Source organism: Solenopsis invicta, chromosome 10 (genome assembly GCF_016802725.1).
Source record: "Solenopsis invicta isolate M01_SB chromosome 10, UNIL_Sinv_3.0, whole genome shotgun sequence".
In the NCBI taxonomy this organism is placed as follows: domain Eukaryota; kingdom Metazoa; phylum Arthropoda; class Insecta; order Hymenoptera; family Formicidae; genus Solenopsis; species Solenopsis invicta.
Window position 1 is genome coordinate 8,089,025 of NC_052673.1, and position 12,686 is coordinate 8,101,710.

The 12,686-nt window shown below is 30.6% G+C and overlaps 3 protein-coding genes across 4 annotated transcripts; 2 read left to right on the forward strand and 1 right to left on the reverse strand.

The window, feature by feature from the left end:
* Positions 1-1,106: 1,106 nt before the first annotated feature.
* On the forward strand, positions 1,107-4,015 carry LOC105202465 (NAD-dependent protein deacylase Sirt4). Of its 2 annotated transcripts, none has more exons than XM_039454161.1 (4): positions 1,107-1,529; positions 1,783-2,053; positions 2,143-2,425; positions 3,529-3,870. In XM_039454161.1, exons 1-4 carry the CDS (start codon positions 1,517-1,519, stop codon positions 3,868-3,870), a joined length of 909 nt encoding a protein of 302 aa, XP_039310095.1. In that variant the 5' UTR covers positions 1,107-1,516. The 2 variants fall into 2 exon arrangements, with proteins under 2 accessions (XP_039310095.1, XP_011169315.1); XM_011171013.3 differs by having other exon boundaries at positions 1,116-1,649; positions 3,529-4,015.
* A 3-nt stretch (positions 4,016-4,018) lies between these two features.
* LOC105202466 (eukaryotic translation initiation factor 3 subunit H) lies at positions 4,019-5,326 on the reverse strand. Its single transcript, XM_011171015.3, has 2 exons — positions 4,913-5,326; positions 4,019-4,836 (listed from the first exon to the last, which is right to left on the reverse strand). Exons 1-2 carry the CDS (start codon positions 5,173-5,175, stop codon positions 4,089-4,091), a joined length of 1,011 nt encoding a protein of 336 aa, XP_011169317.1. The 5' UTR covers positions 5,176-5,326; the 3' UTR covers positions 4,019-4,088.
* Positions 5,327-5,818: 492 nt separating this feature from the next.
* Positions 5,819-12,059, forward strand: LOC105202467 (E3 ubiquitin-protein transferase MAEA). Its single transcript, XM_011171016.3, has 5 exons — positions 5,819-6,228; positions 6,711-7,122; positions 8,940-9,252; positions 9,402-9,711; positions 11,810-12,059. Exons 1-5 carry the CDS (start codon positions 6,190-6,192, stop codon positions 11,909-11,911), a joined length of 1,176 nt encoding a protein of 391 aa, XP_011169318.1. The 5' UTR covers positions 5,819-6,189; the 3' UTR covers positions 11,912-12,059.
* Positions 12,060-12,686: the final 627 nt, after the last annotated feature.

Consider the following 12,686-nt stretch of genomic DNA (forward strand, 5'->3'; position numbering starts at 1 on the left):
ATCTCTCTTGTCACAACACAGCGGCCCGTAGCGCAGCAGCTCGCCCGCCGATCGCCGTCAGTCCATCGATCTCGTATCACACACAACAAAATAAACGGCCCGTGTACACACACGCGCGCACGCACTGGCTCTCACTCGCGGTGCTATGCAAAAATAGAAAATGGCTGCGCGATCCCCACTTCTGTCGCCGCTGTTGGTTTCTTCTGAGCCCGACTGACTGCCTGGCTGGCTTGCTTTCCTTTCCTCGCCTCGCCTTGCCTTGTCTGCCTTTCCTGCCTCCGCGAACCCTCACAGCGATAGCCGAACGTTTCTGACCGAGGAGGAACGGAAACAGGGAGATGGAGTTTACAGCAGAAGTTCCCGGAACGCGGTGGAAAGGGACGGGCGACGGGCGATGTAAGGAAGGCGCTGTCATCGACGAGAGTTCGACGGCCACTAGCATTCGTCGACGATTAAAGACCGTTCATCCCGCTGGATGAACGACGCGTCGGAGCGCGGTTTGCCAATCACGAATTTAAAAATGAAAGTGCAACCGCATCGTGCGTGTCAAGGACACGCCTGATTGGTCCATTTCAGAATTTCCATATACGTTCGCATTTCAATGATTTTATACGGTAAATTCTTTCTGATTCACGTATGGTGCTCTTTTATGTTTGTTAAATATTGAACAATAAAAAAAGATTTAACGTATATTATATCATGACAGTTCTAAATGCCATATTGATCTAAGAATTGATAGAGAACGTCTGAATTAAAAAGTTTCTTTTTCATTGGCTGCGTTCAGCAGACTCATGTTGAGACAGTCTTCTAGCTCATCCAGACTTTCAGGGCTACTTGCACCAACGCCGATTAACTTAATCGACTGATTTTCCTATCGGAATTAATCAATCGCATTTGTCGTTTTAGTAGAATTGACCTGAAATAACCAATCACATTTGACACTTAACCGGCAGTTAAGTTAATCGGCGTTGGTGCAAGTGGGTTTCAGATTTAGAAGAATATACCAATAACAGCGGGCGCTCACTCAACTATTGAGGTCCAAATTCATAGACGTTTCTCAAGTCTCAGATCTCAGATCTCAAATCTGTCTTTGTTTCGCGTATGGTAATGTAATAAGTAAGACAAAGACAGATTTGAGATCTGAGATCTGAGATTTGAGAAACGTCTATGAATTCGAACCTGAGTCTGCTGAACGCAGCCATTCTCACAATTGGTTTTTTTCTTCTTTTCCTGTTGAATCTAAATGTATAAATCAATAATGTCATGGAATCTCATACATTTACAAAGCTGCTTTTTATGCTCAATGGCCGCATTCAGCAGATTCAACATGTTGAGATATTCATTTAAATCATCCAATCAGACATTTAGATCAAGAAGAATAAACCAATAACAGCGAACGCTTACTCAACTGCTGAAGTTTACTGACTACGCTCAATGGCTATTGGCTAATCGAGAATCTTTGTTTTTTCTGAACGCAACCAATGACGCAAAAACTATTTAAAGTGATTTAAAGGCCATGCAACACACGTGTTAGTATGCATTGTTAATATTTGTGACAGAACGATAAATTATAAGTTTCATTATGATTACGAGGTGTACTAGCCATAATGCGAAGCTTTTCATGAATGTTTTTTCAGGAGGATTATATCGTAAATATATGCTGAATTTGGTTATGTTTATTTAAATGGATATAAAGCTTTTTTAATTTTAGCTATTTAGAGTTTATCATGACATTCCGTGATTATGTACGAAAATCGCATTAAGATGTTCATCACTTTACAGCGCAATTATCGAACCTCGCGTTTGTTCCAAAATGTAACCCGGCGTCAACAGAGGATGTGATGAGATTAAAAGAGTTTGTTGATAAGCACCATCGCTTGTGTGTGTTAACTGGAGCAGGAATATCTACAGAAAGTGGTATCCCCGATTATAGATCAGCTGAAGTTGGGCTTTATGCTCGAAGCAATCACAAACCAATACTTTATAAAGAATTTTGTGACAGTAAAGCATCCAGGAGACGATACTGGGCCAGAAATTATATTGGATGGTCAAGGTTTTTGTTTTTCCATAGTTTGGATGTTTCTTACATTGTTTTAGAAAATTAATATATATTAACGTCTGTTATCAGCTGTGCGTTTATAGGTTCTCCTCTATTAAACCAAATATTACTCACAAGATATTGAAACATTTGGAAGATATTGGAAAGGTGGAATGTATTGTCACACAGAATGTAGATAATTTACATTTAAAGGCGGGAAGTAAGAAGGTGATCGAGCTGCATGGAACGGCATTCAGAGTAATGTGTCTTAATTGTGATCATAAAATATGCAGACATGAACTTCAAAGAGTGTTTAAAACTCTTAATCCATCTATGATGGCAACTGCTCAGATGATAAGGCCTGATGGTGATGTGGAATTGTCACAGGTATGAAAATTATTTATATGTAGGGAATATAATGCATTACTTGTAACACCGTTATTATTATCATTACTTTTTTGTTTGTAATGTTACATTTTTATGACAGTGGTAACAAATTCAGCTTTAATTTTTATCGTTACTTTAGTTCAAATCTCTATTATCTTTGTGCCTATTCAATAGCTTTGGATACCTCTTTAGTGCCCAATACAATTAATGATTACATGCAATATAAGTGCAGTTATACATTTTATTTATTTTTATATTTTAAAATTTAATTAAATGAAATATTGAACATATTATGTGCTTTATATTTCAAAACGGCATTGCTATTATTATTAATACAGAAAGTATACACATATAAGTCTATAATATGTATGTAATGTGAATTACAGATTTTTTGTATCGATAAAAACAGAATGTGATCTAATAATCGTAATAATGCTAAAAAATAGTGTTTAATAAAAATTCTCGATAAAATTGCGTTTTTTTATGAACTAAATTTCTATAAAGATAAATCTACTATAAAATTAGAAAGATAATATAAAAAATTAGAAGAATTATTAGATAAATTTAATATAAAGGAAAGCTTACGATAATTTGGCGTTTAAAATTTTAATATTGCTTTTCAAATAATATAATTTTAAAATCTAATATTTTAGCATTATAAAAAAAGAAACGATTACGAATTGTTACTTTCGATAAATTCACAATTAAAATATTTATAAATCAGTAGTCTGTTTGATTTTTGCTGCCAGTTTACCAGTTCAACATTCTTTAAAATGGAGTGGCGTATTTTCATTAATAGTAACATAGTTTATATATAAAAAAAAAAAAACAAATTTAATCATATAGGATAAGTTGACTTTAAAATAAAAAATCACGTTTAATGAGAATATGCCATCTGATTTTTAAAAAATATTAATGATCTCGTAATCTCGCACGTAATATAAGCATGAAAAAAATGCTTTCTATCATGTAATTGTTTTTTCGAAATAAATTTTTTCTTTTAGTATTTTTTTGTATTATTAAATAAAACAAGAAAAAATATTCTCTAAATGATCAAATTACAGAAAACACCATACATAATTTTAATACAATATATTTGACAGGAACAAATAGAAGGCTTCAAAGTTCCTGCTTGCGATAACTGTGGTGGCATTTTGAAACCAGATATTGTATTTTTTGGAGACAATGTGCCACATGAAAAAGTACAAAACGTGAAAGCTAACGTGGAAAGTTTAGATGCTTTGCTAATTCTGGGAACATCACTTAGTACATTTTCTGCATACAGGATTGTACTGCAAGCAGTTGATGCCAAGAAACCGATAGCAATAGTAAATATTGGCGAGACTAGAGCTGATAAATGTATTAATTTGAAAGTAGAAGGAAGATGTGGAGATGTTCTATCAAAGATTTGGCAACTAAATGCTTCAAAAGATTTTATAAGATAATGACAAATGTGAATAGTTATCAAATTATATGCTACGTATAAATTTATTCCAACTATTAAATATTATCAAAGATATTTGTATAGTGTATTATAGTTTATTTTTTTATTAATAATGTTGAAAATGTTTTAAAAAAGTTCAATAAACGAAATTTCTTGAAAAGTTGTGTGTTTCATTTATTTCTTTCAATGTTATAAATATCCGCAATACAATGAATCTTATCAATGAGAAGACTTTGCCTCCTTTGCATTTTGCAGACTTTGAGTGATATACAATTTTGCTAAGCTCTGAGCACAGAATTGCGAGATGTGTTCGCTGTATGTGTTGATTTGTCCAGCTACAATCATTGGATTTAATCTTGGTGGGACTGGCAAAGGTCTCATCAATTTGTTGATATCGTCATCAGGTAAGGGTGGTTCATCCTTTGCAGCCCTGGCAGCATTTTCTTGAGCCCTCTTAGCCAAGAGCCTGTTCTTATCTTGTTGTTGTCGAACTACCAACTGTTGATATCTGTTAAACTTCATTGCTTCCTGATTCAATTCATCCACTCGATCCATTAAGCATCTCAACTGATTCTCTAATACTGTAGCTGTTCCAAGATCCAGATACTTTGTACCCTGCTCCTCAGGAATCATTTCATCCAATTCCGACATCATGATATTCGTCAAATTACTGTTTTTTATGACTACTGGGATCTCAACAAAGAGACTCTCGTATCCAATCTTTAAGGTACGTAGAGCTTCCGGAGTAAACTCATTTTCTTTGTACATCTGTATCGCTTGTGGAGTGAGGCGGTATGCTTTAAGCGTCAGGAAACCTCTGGCAGACTTTGCTGTGTCATAAATAAGCACAACTGATTCTTCGATGGAAGTTTGGTAGTGGTACTGTGATTCCAGCAGAGATAGATTCAAGAAGTTGCCGACGTCCGCACTTTGATACCAACCGACGTGGAAGTGATCAACGTTCACCCTACGTATCGTTAAACAAAATAATGTCATAATTCATAGTTTTGATATTCCTGAATATCTTGAATGCTGACACTCACCATCTTAACCTTCGCATCATAGCAAGCTGATACTCCTCTTCATCCATGATCTCATCGTTCTTGGGAAATGGGAAACAGTTGGTGATCTCCAAACGATTCTGCACGACGAGGCCGAGAAGAGCGCCCTGGGCAACCTCCATGTTGCTGGAAGACTCCTCGTGGCAGTGCTTCACCATCTTCATCACCACCAGCCCGTCACATTGCACATAATCTATACGCGGCTCAGCCTCGGGAATTCTTCTCGATGTCGCTCTTGAAACCATTTTCGAAAGATATAATCTCGCGTAGCTGCAAAAAGTTACATACAGCTACTTGGCTGACCGACGTCAACGGAGGTTAACTGAAAATGCACACCCTTCTCTTTCTTCCCCTTCCTATGACATTTTCATCAATGCTTCATGCTCATCGACGCGGATTGGTCACTGTCAGAAAGTTGATTGGTCACATTGAGTGCAAGATCGCTCACTGCGTGACTTAAATAGCAATTAAAGATGATTGGTTGGATCCAAAGGTAAGACCCAATCATTTTCAATTACTGCTTAGTTGCTTATAGCGCGTTCTACTTAACGCTGGCATGCTCATGGAATTATTTATTATTTCATCCTTGTTGTTTGCCAAATATTAAACAAGAACAAATAATGCTCGCGTTGTGAGTGTTAAGTAAAACGCGTTTTTCTACAATAAGCTTTAGCACTAGTTCAGAGTTTATCTTTCTTCTTTCAACGTGAAGGGAAGAAAATAAACCGTGAACTAGTGCAGTAAATTCAGCTAAAAAGAACAGACCTATTGTCAGGCTCGTCAAGTTGCAACATTACTCACACAAAAGAGGCCACATCCGTGTGCGCTCAGCGTCGCGCTGATTGGCTTCTGTTTAGTGTGCGTACCTCTCTACTTTTGTTGCTCCATGTTGCTGCGGTCGATTTCTGGCAACTGCGCGTGAATCTCCGATACGAACTTCATGCTTTCATGCGTCAGCAAGATAAAGACACAAAATCGACCCAAATTACGCGTAAACAAACTGATACATGTGATGGAAGAGTGAATTAGTGTGAAGTAGAGGTGAATACGAGCAAATGCGAGTCGATACAGACGGTCCTTCTTCGAGTCGTGCAGCTTTCTATGCATTGTCGTCGATTTTTCTTTAAATCGCGTTGACATGAACGTGAGTATCGTACCGCGACGTGTCGTAGTTGACACCTAATCGAATCATCGACTCCGCCACCGTGTCCTCCACTTCGTGCTTTCTCGTCGCTCATTGTCCTGGGCATTTAATCAATATGTCAGACGTGAAGAGCCTTGAACATCCGACATTAAAGGTAAATATTCGTTCGTTTCTTTTTCTCGTTACTTTTTCTTTTCTTACAAATATCAGAGATGATTTCGCAATATTTTACCATTTGGAAATTTTATTTGGTATAATTATGTATAAATACATTTGAGTGTGTATTTGCAAATAATTTTTTATAATATCTAGATATATTTTTTTTCTAATCTATATGAAAATAAATAATCGCTAAACTCATACTTTTTTAAATATAAATTTTAAAGAATAGATAATTTCTAAAAGTAAAATTCTCTTTGTGTCAGACGAATACTTATGTAAAATTTTATACCTATGCATTATATAGTTTTGCCAATTTTCTATATTAAATATACACTTTTAGTTCTTATTTAATCTTAATAATTTAAATTTTTCTTACAAAAATTATGATTGATACTCATGATGTTTAATAAATGTTTTAACGGAACATGTATTAAAATCAACTTGTATGTTCAATAATGCAATTTTAAAATGTAGGTGCCATATGAACTTCTGAACAAGAAGTTTCGCTCTGCTCAGAAAACTCTTGATAGAGAAGTATCACATGTTCAGGCGGTATCTAACGAACTTGAGAAAAGCCTGAAAACCGATGGATCTTATGTAGCAACTGGAGAAATCAGTAAATTGCTTGGTGGTGTAGTTGCCAGGCTTCAAGTCTTAAAGCGTAAAGCTCAGGAATCTATAGCGGAGGAGTTGCAAGCAGGCATGGTGTGCAAGAGAAGATTGGATCATTTAAAAGATCATGCTAATACCTCTCCAAGTGCTGTAAATCAATGGAGACGACAGAGATTAGACAGAATGCTAGTGGAATATTTTCTTCGCAAGGGATATTACAAAACGGCAACTAAATTAGCAGACAGCAGTGAGCTTAGGGATTTAACTAATATTGGTATGTAAATTGCAGAGTTAGGTAGTAACTAGTTAAAAAGTTAACTAATAGAGTTAAAAAGTTAATAACTTTTCATTTAACTTGGTTAATTTTAATTAATTTAATTTTTAACTTTAATTAGTTATTTTTGAAACACAAACTTTAATTTATTAACTTTTTTTCTCAGTTAAAAATTTATCTATATAAAAGAAAAAAATATATTCTCATACAAAAACAATATTTCTTTGTTACTTTATATTAATTTAAAATTCAAGTAAAATATTATGTTTGATGATCCATATTATAATTGTTTGGAGTAATTAACTTTTTTTTTTAAATTCAAAATTTCTAATTTGATATGAATAATAATGCTTTTCAAAATTAACTTTAAATTTAACTTAATTTAATCTTTCTAACTTAATTCTTAATTGAGTTAGTTTTTTGTTTATATAATTTTTAATATAATTAAATTAATTTTATAAGCTATTAGCTTTAATTTACTTGAAAATTTTTTTAAGTAAATTAAAGCTAATGGCTTATAAAATATTAACTTATCCAACCCTGATACTTTGATATAATGTAAATGGGATATTCCACATGAAAGAGGTCCACCTAAAACTGTTTGGGATTTTTAAAATGATAATGAAAACATGTTAGTGGATATATTGTATAAGGTTGACTATAAAAAAAAATAAGTATTTTATGCCTTGTATCAAAGATATTGAAGACTATCGTTTAAATTAAAAAAATATATTTTTTTAAACATTTGTAGCTAAAATTAAAACACTTTTAGAGACATGATTTTTTTAGGGTTTTTCCTGTACTTTCAGATAAAAATGTTAATTTTAGTAAGAAAAATTTAATAGTATTGAAAAATTAATTTTTTAATTTTAAATAAAGAAATGAACAATTATATTTATTTTTAAAAATCTGAAAAAATTCTTAAAAATACTTCAATACATATAGAATATCATATCATAAAGCAAATTTTGGGATTGCAATGGAATCCTCTCGAAAACAAATATTTTTTTCAATACAAAATTATAATTTCAACCAAAAGCTAATATCAATTTTTATTGGTCAATTACTTAATACTACGTAAATAATATATTTTTAACAAATAACTAAAATAAAAAATAGTTGTGAATTCTTTGAGTTTTATATTCTTTAGACTTATTTATTTCGCAATAAAAAGACTTCACAACTATTTTTTATTTTATAGTTATTTGTTAAAAATATATTATTTACATAATATTAAATAATTGATTAATAAAAATTGATATTATCTAATTTTTGATTGAAATTATAATTTTGTATTGGAAAAAATATTTATTTTCGAGAGAATTTTATTGTAATTCCAAAATTTTGTTTTATGGTACGATATTCTACATGTATTGAAGTATTTTTGAGAATTTTTTCAGATTTTTGAAAATGGATATAATTAGGTGGACCCCTTTTACGTAGAATGTGGAATGCTCTATATATATATATATATATATATATATATATATATATACACACATTTTATTTATTTTAAAAAATGATTTATCAATATGTTTATAGTTGTATTAGAAAAGTACATAATTTTACAAAAATACAATTATTGTACGAAGAGAAAAAAGAAAAAGGGATTAAAAAATATTTGAATATGTAAATTTATAAGTAAAAATTAAAGAAATTATAAAGAGAATTAATGTATGTTGAAAAAGTTATCCCAACCAAGACAGAGGAATTCAAGAAAATATCTTATTAAATCATAAAGTTTTTAAAATTTTATAAATTCTTAGTGAGATAGAATCTTGTGCCAATTTCTTCAATGTCCTTCATATTATTTATAGATGTATTTATGGTATCGAGGGAAGTGGAGAAATCTTTGGCCAATCACGAAACAGCGAGATGCATTGGTTGGTGTCACGATAATCGTTCAAAATTAAGAAAACTAGGCAGCACTATGGAATTCAATTTGCGCGTGCAAGAATTCATCGAATTAGTGCGAACCGACAGACGACTCGATGCGGTAAAGCACGCTCGCAAGTACTTTGCCAACTATGACGATTATCAGCTACAGGAGATTCAGTGTTGCATGGGGCAGTTGGCTTTTCCAGCCCAGGCATACTTAAGTCCCTACAAAGATTTACTTGACGAAAAGAGGTTCGCACATGTTACTTACGTCTGCCATTTATTAACAGATATTGGAATTGTATTTAATTCGGTATATAAAGTATTGTAATGATATAAAAATTACAACTTTTTACTTGATTTATATAAATCAATAATAATTCATAAGAATTTGTCTGCAGATGGGACAAGCTGATCGAGACATTCCGGCAGGAAAACTACAGACTATTTCAGTTAGCGAGCCAGAGCGTATTCACCGTAGCTTTGCAAGCTGGCCTATCGGCTCTCAAGACTCCCCAATGTTACAGCGCAAATAAAGAGGGCCGAAATCCGAGCTGCCCAGTTTGCAATGAAGCGTTAAACGAATTAGCCGCACCGTTGCCTTTCGCTCATTGTTCACAATCGCGACTCGTTTGCAGCATAAGCGGGAAACCACTAAATGAATATAATCAGCCCATGATGATGCCGAACGGATATGTCTATGGTGAACAAGTAAGTCAAACTAGTAAAATATTATTTAAATTAAATAATAATTTTAAAACATAGCTCTTAAAATATTTTGAAATATAAAGAATAATGCTTGTATGAAACATCAGGGTACTATTTTCAGGGGATTTTATTGGTACTCAAAGATTTTTAGTATTTTACTTTTAAACTTAAATTTTATTTTTTTTCTAACAAAATTATTTTTCTTATTATTTTCTATCCAATGATTATATTTGCCAATAATGTAATCTAAATCCTAGTATTGTGGACGGATTGTTATATGGAATTTATATTATTTCATTCTAGTTCAATCTCCACTTTAATATTCAAATTTTAGGCTTTTCTTTGTAATTGTATGATTAAAGAACATTAAAAAGTACATATAAAATAAATTTATTTTAAAACTGCATTAAATAATTCTTTTATCTGGAATTATGATTAAAATTTCTATAGCGGAATTTTGTAACTCTTAACGACAGTAACATTATACTGTTGTTGTACAGATATTGTGTAAAAATTGATATTGATATTGATAAAAAAAGTTGCGCAACGATAATGTAACAATACTGATCGTTAAGAATTACAGAATCCCACTGTTGAAAAATCTGGGAATTTTCAGGGAATTTATTTACAAAATTTGAGTATACATCCTGAATATATCTATAATATAAAGATATAACCAATGATACTAATATAGAATATTGAAGTATAATTTTGAATAGAAATATTATAATATTAAATGTATTACACAAGAAAAAATACGCATGCATTTTGTGTGTATGTGTGTGCATGCGTGCGTGTGTATGTATATTATATACTACATATATTAATTTTAGGCAGCTGTGCATATTATATACTGAGATAATTATTTATTAAATTTATTATTAAAATAAAAGTTTTATTTAATTAAAAAATGATTTATTTGTATATTTCTAATTAAATATTTATTTGAAACAGATTAATACATTTTGTTGATTAAAAGAAATATTTTTTAAATTAGAAAATATTTACTTACCAAAGTTTAATAATTATAACAAAAAGACGAATATTAAACATAAAGAAATATTTAGAAAAATTTTTGTATTAATCTCGATTAAGAATAATGTCTAATATTATAAATAAATTTGTTAATTATAATATTTAAATTTAAATTTGATCAACATAAAATGTCTAAAATACTTAAGTAAGAATATTTAGACTAATTATAAATTGTTAATACAAGTATATATACTTGTATATAGTATTTGACAAACTGTTAAAATACTTTATTTACTTTGATTTTAAAGCCTAATTTTCAAATTTATTTCAAAAACTTCATGTGAAAGAACTCTATTGAAAACGAAAATATAATTTTTGATAATAAATAAATAATTTATTTACATTTACAAAACTATTTAAAACATGCTTAATTTTGAAATAAATTTTTATTTAACAATTTTTATATTAAAAACAATTCATTTTTTTCTTAAAAAATTATTTTTTATTTTACAATATTTCGAATTGGAGATCTTTTAATAAATTAAAAAACTCAATATGAAAAAAAATTATATTGTTATGCCCGTTCTTCGGCTTGAGAAGTTGGCCGAAGGAATATCGATTTGATAAAAGAAGCGCGGCCGGCTTTTGCTCTGTTCTGGGACGCGGATCTGTCACGAGATATTTAGAATAATTCCGCCACGATTTATTTGTATAAAGATATTAGATTAAAATTAGTGTTTCTTTTTATAAAAGAGTGTTCTTTCCTTTCGCGAAAACGAGTGTCTTTGCGCGAGAGAACTGTGTATTCGTTTCGTCGAGTACAATATATTTAGAAAAATATTACTTTGAATGTATAAATATTTTTTAAATCTAATCATATTTTTTTATTATTATTAAGAAAAACATATTCAAAGAAATATTTTATTTTAACAAATATTTTTCTCAGTATGCATTAATTATAAATATATATTTTTTAATAATTTATTTTGACAACAATTCTATTTTATATTATATATCATGTAATTAAATATATTAAAATTTATTTTGCGTTCTTGAAATAATTTGTTTTTTAAAAGTTTATTATTGTATCTTTTTTGCAATACACAAATTATAATTTTTGTTATAGGCATTGGAAAAAATGGCTCAAGAAAATAATGGTACAGTGATCTGCCCGAAGACCAAAGAAGTATTTCCATATAAAAAGATCGAAAAGGTTTATGTAATGTAAACTTCTAAATTGACACAAAGTATATATATACACGTTGTACTATATGCTTAATGCTTATAGCCCTCTTCTTGCTCCAATCTTTCTGTTATTTAATAATTGTATACTACTGATATTACTGGAACAAAATAATATCTATTTTTAAGGAAAACTTGATCGATTTATTCGTATTAATTTCTTCTTTCTCTTTCTCTCTCTCTCTCTCTTTGTATGAAAAATATAAAATATATTACTATATTATATCATTTATTATATATGGCTGATTAATATTAGCTGATTATTTGTTAATGGGGATAGTTCTTATTCATTTATTTAACGTTCTTTCTACAATAAATTGAACGGTTTAAACTGTTTTCATAAATCTACTTATTCATAAAACGCAATCATAAATTTCTTATCTTACAAGGTCTTTTCATATGCAGGGTTTACAGAATTTGAATTTTTTATCAATTGCGGATTTAAATAATTAGTTTTCCAAACGTCTAAGAAAAACGACATTAAAATGACGCACAAATAGTTTATGGTCAGTTATTTTAAGGCTGTTTTAAATAATATTAAGTGCTAATACAGTTTTGTGATTGATTCATGACATCTGAATCAATGTCTGATTGTATTTTATATAATCTTAAATATATGAACAGTCTACTGAACGAATACCAGCCACAATATTGAAAATTTAAAGTTTTCTAACATTGAAAATTAGGAGTGATATTCAATTACTCACATTGCTAATTTAATATAAAATATTTTGTTTGGCTGTTCTAAGAGAAAAGTTGCG

Bases quoted from the DNA above. Each gene is read 5' to 3' on its own strand.
- LOC105202465 (XM_011171013.3), top strand. From the start codon at position 1,583: ATGATTACGAGGTGTACTAGCCATAATGCGAAGCTTTTCATGAATGTT. The intron at 2,054-2,142 runs GTTTTTGTTTTT...GTGCGTTTATAG, and splicing joins AATTATATTGGATGGTCAAG to GTTCTCCTCTATTAAACCAA. The intron at 2,426-3,528 runs GTATGAAAATTA...TATATTTGACAG, and splicing joins GTGATGTGGAATTGTCACAG to GAACAAATAGAAGGCTTCAA.
- LOC105202466 (XM_011171015.3), bottom strand. From the start codon at position 5,175: ATGGTTTCAAGAGCGACATCGAGAAGAATTCCCGAGGCTGAGCCGCGT. The intron at 4,837-4,912 runs GTGAGTGTCAGC...AACGATACGTAG, and splicing joins ATGATGCGAAGGTTAAGATG to GGTGAACGTTGATCACTTCC.
- LOC105202467 (XM_011171016.3), top strand. From the start codon at position 6,190: ATGTCAGACGTGAAGAGCCTTGAACATCCGACATTAAAG. The intron at 6,229-6,710 runs GTAAATATTCGT...TTTAAAATGTAG, and splicing joins TTGAACATCCGACATTAAAG to GTGCCATATGAACTTCTGAA. The intron at 9,712-11,809 runs GTAAGTCAAACT...TTTTTGTTATAG, and splicing joins GATATGTCTATGGTGAACAA to GCATTGGAAAAAATGGCTCA.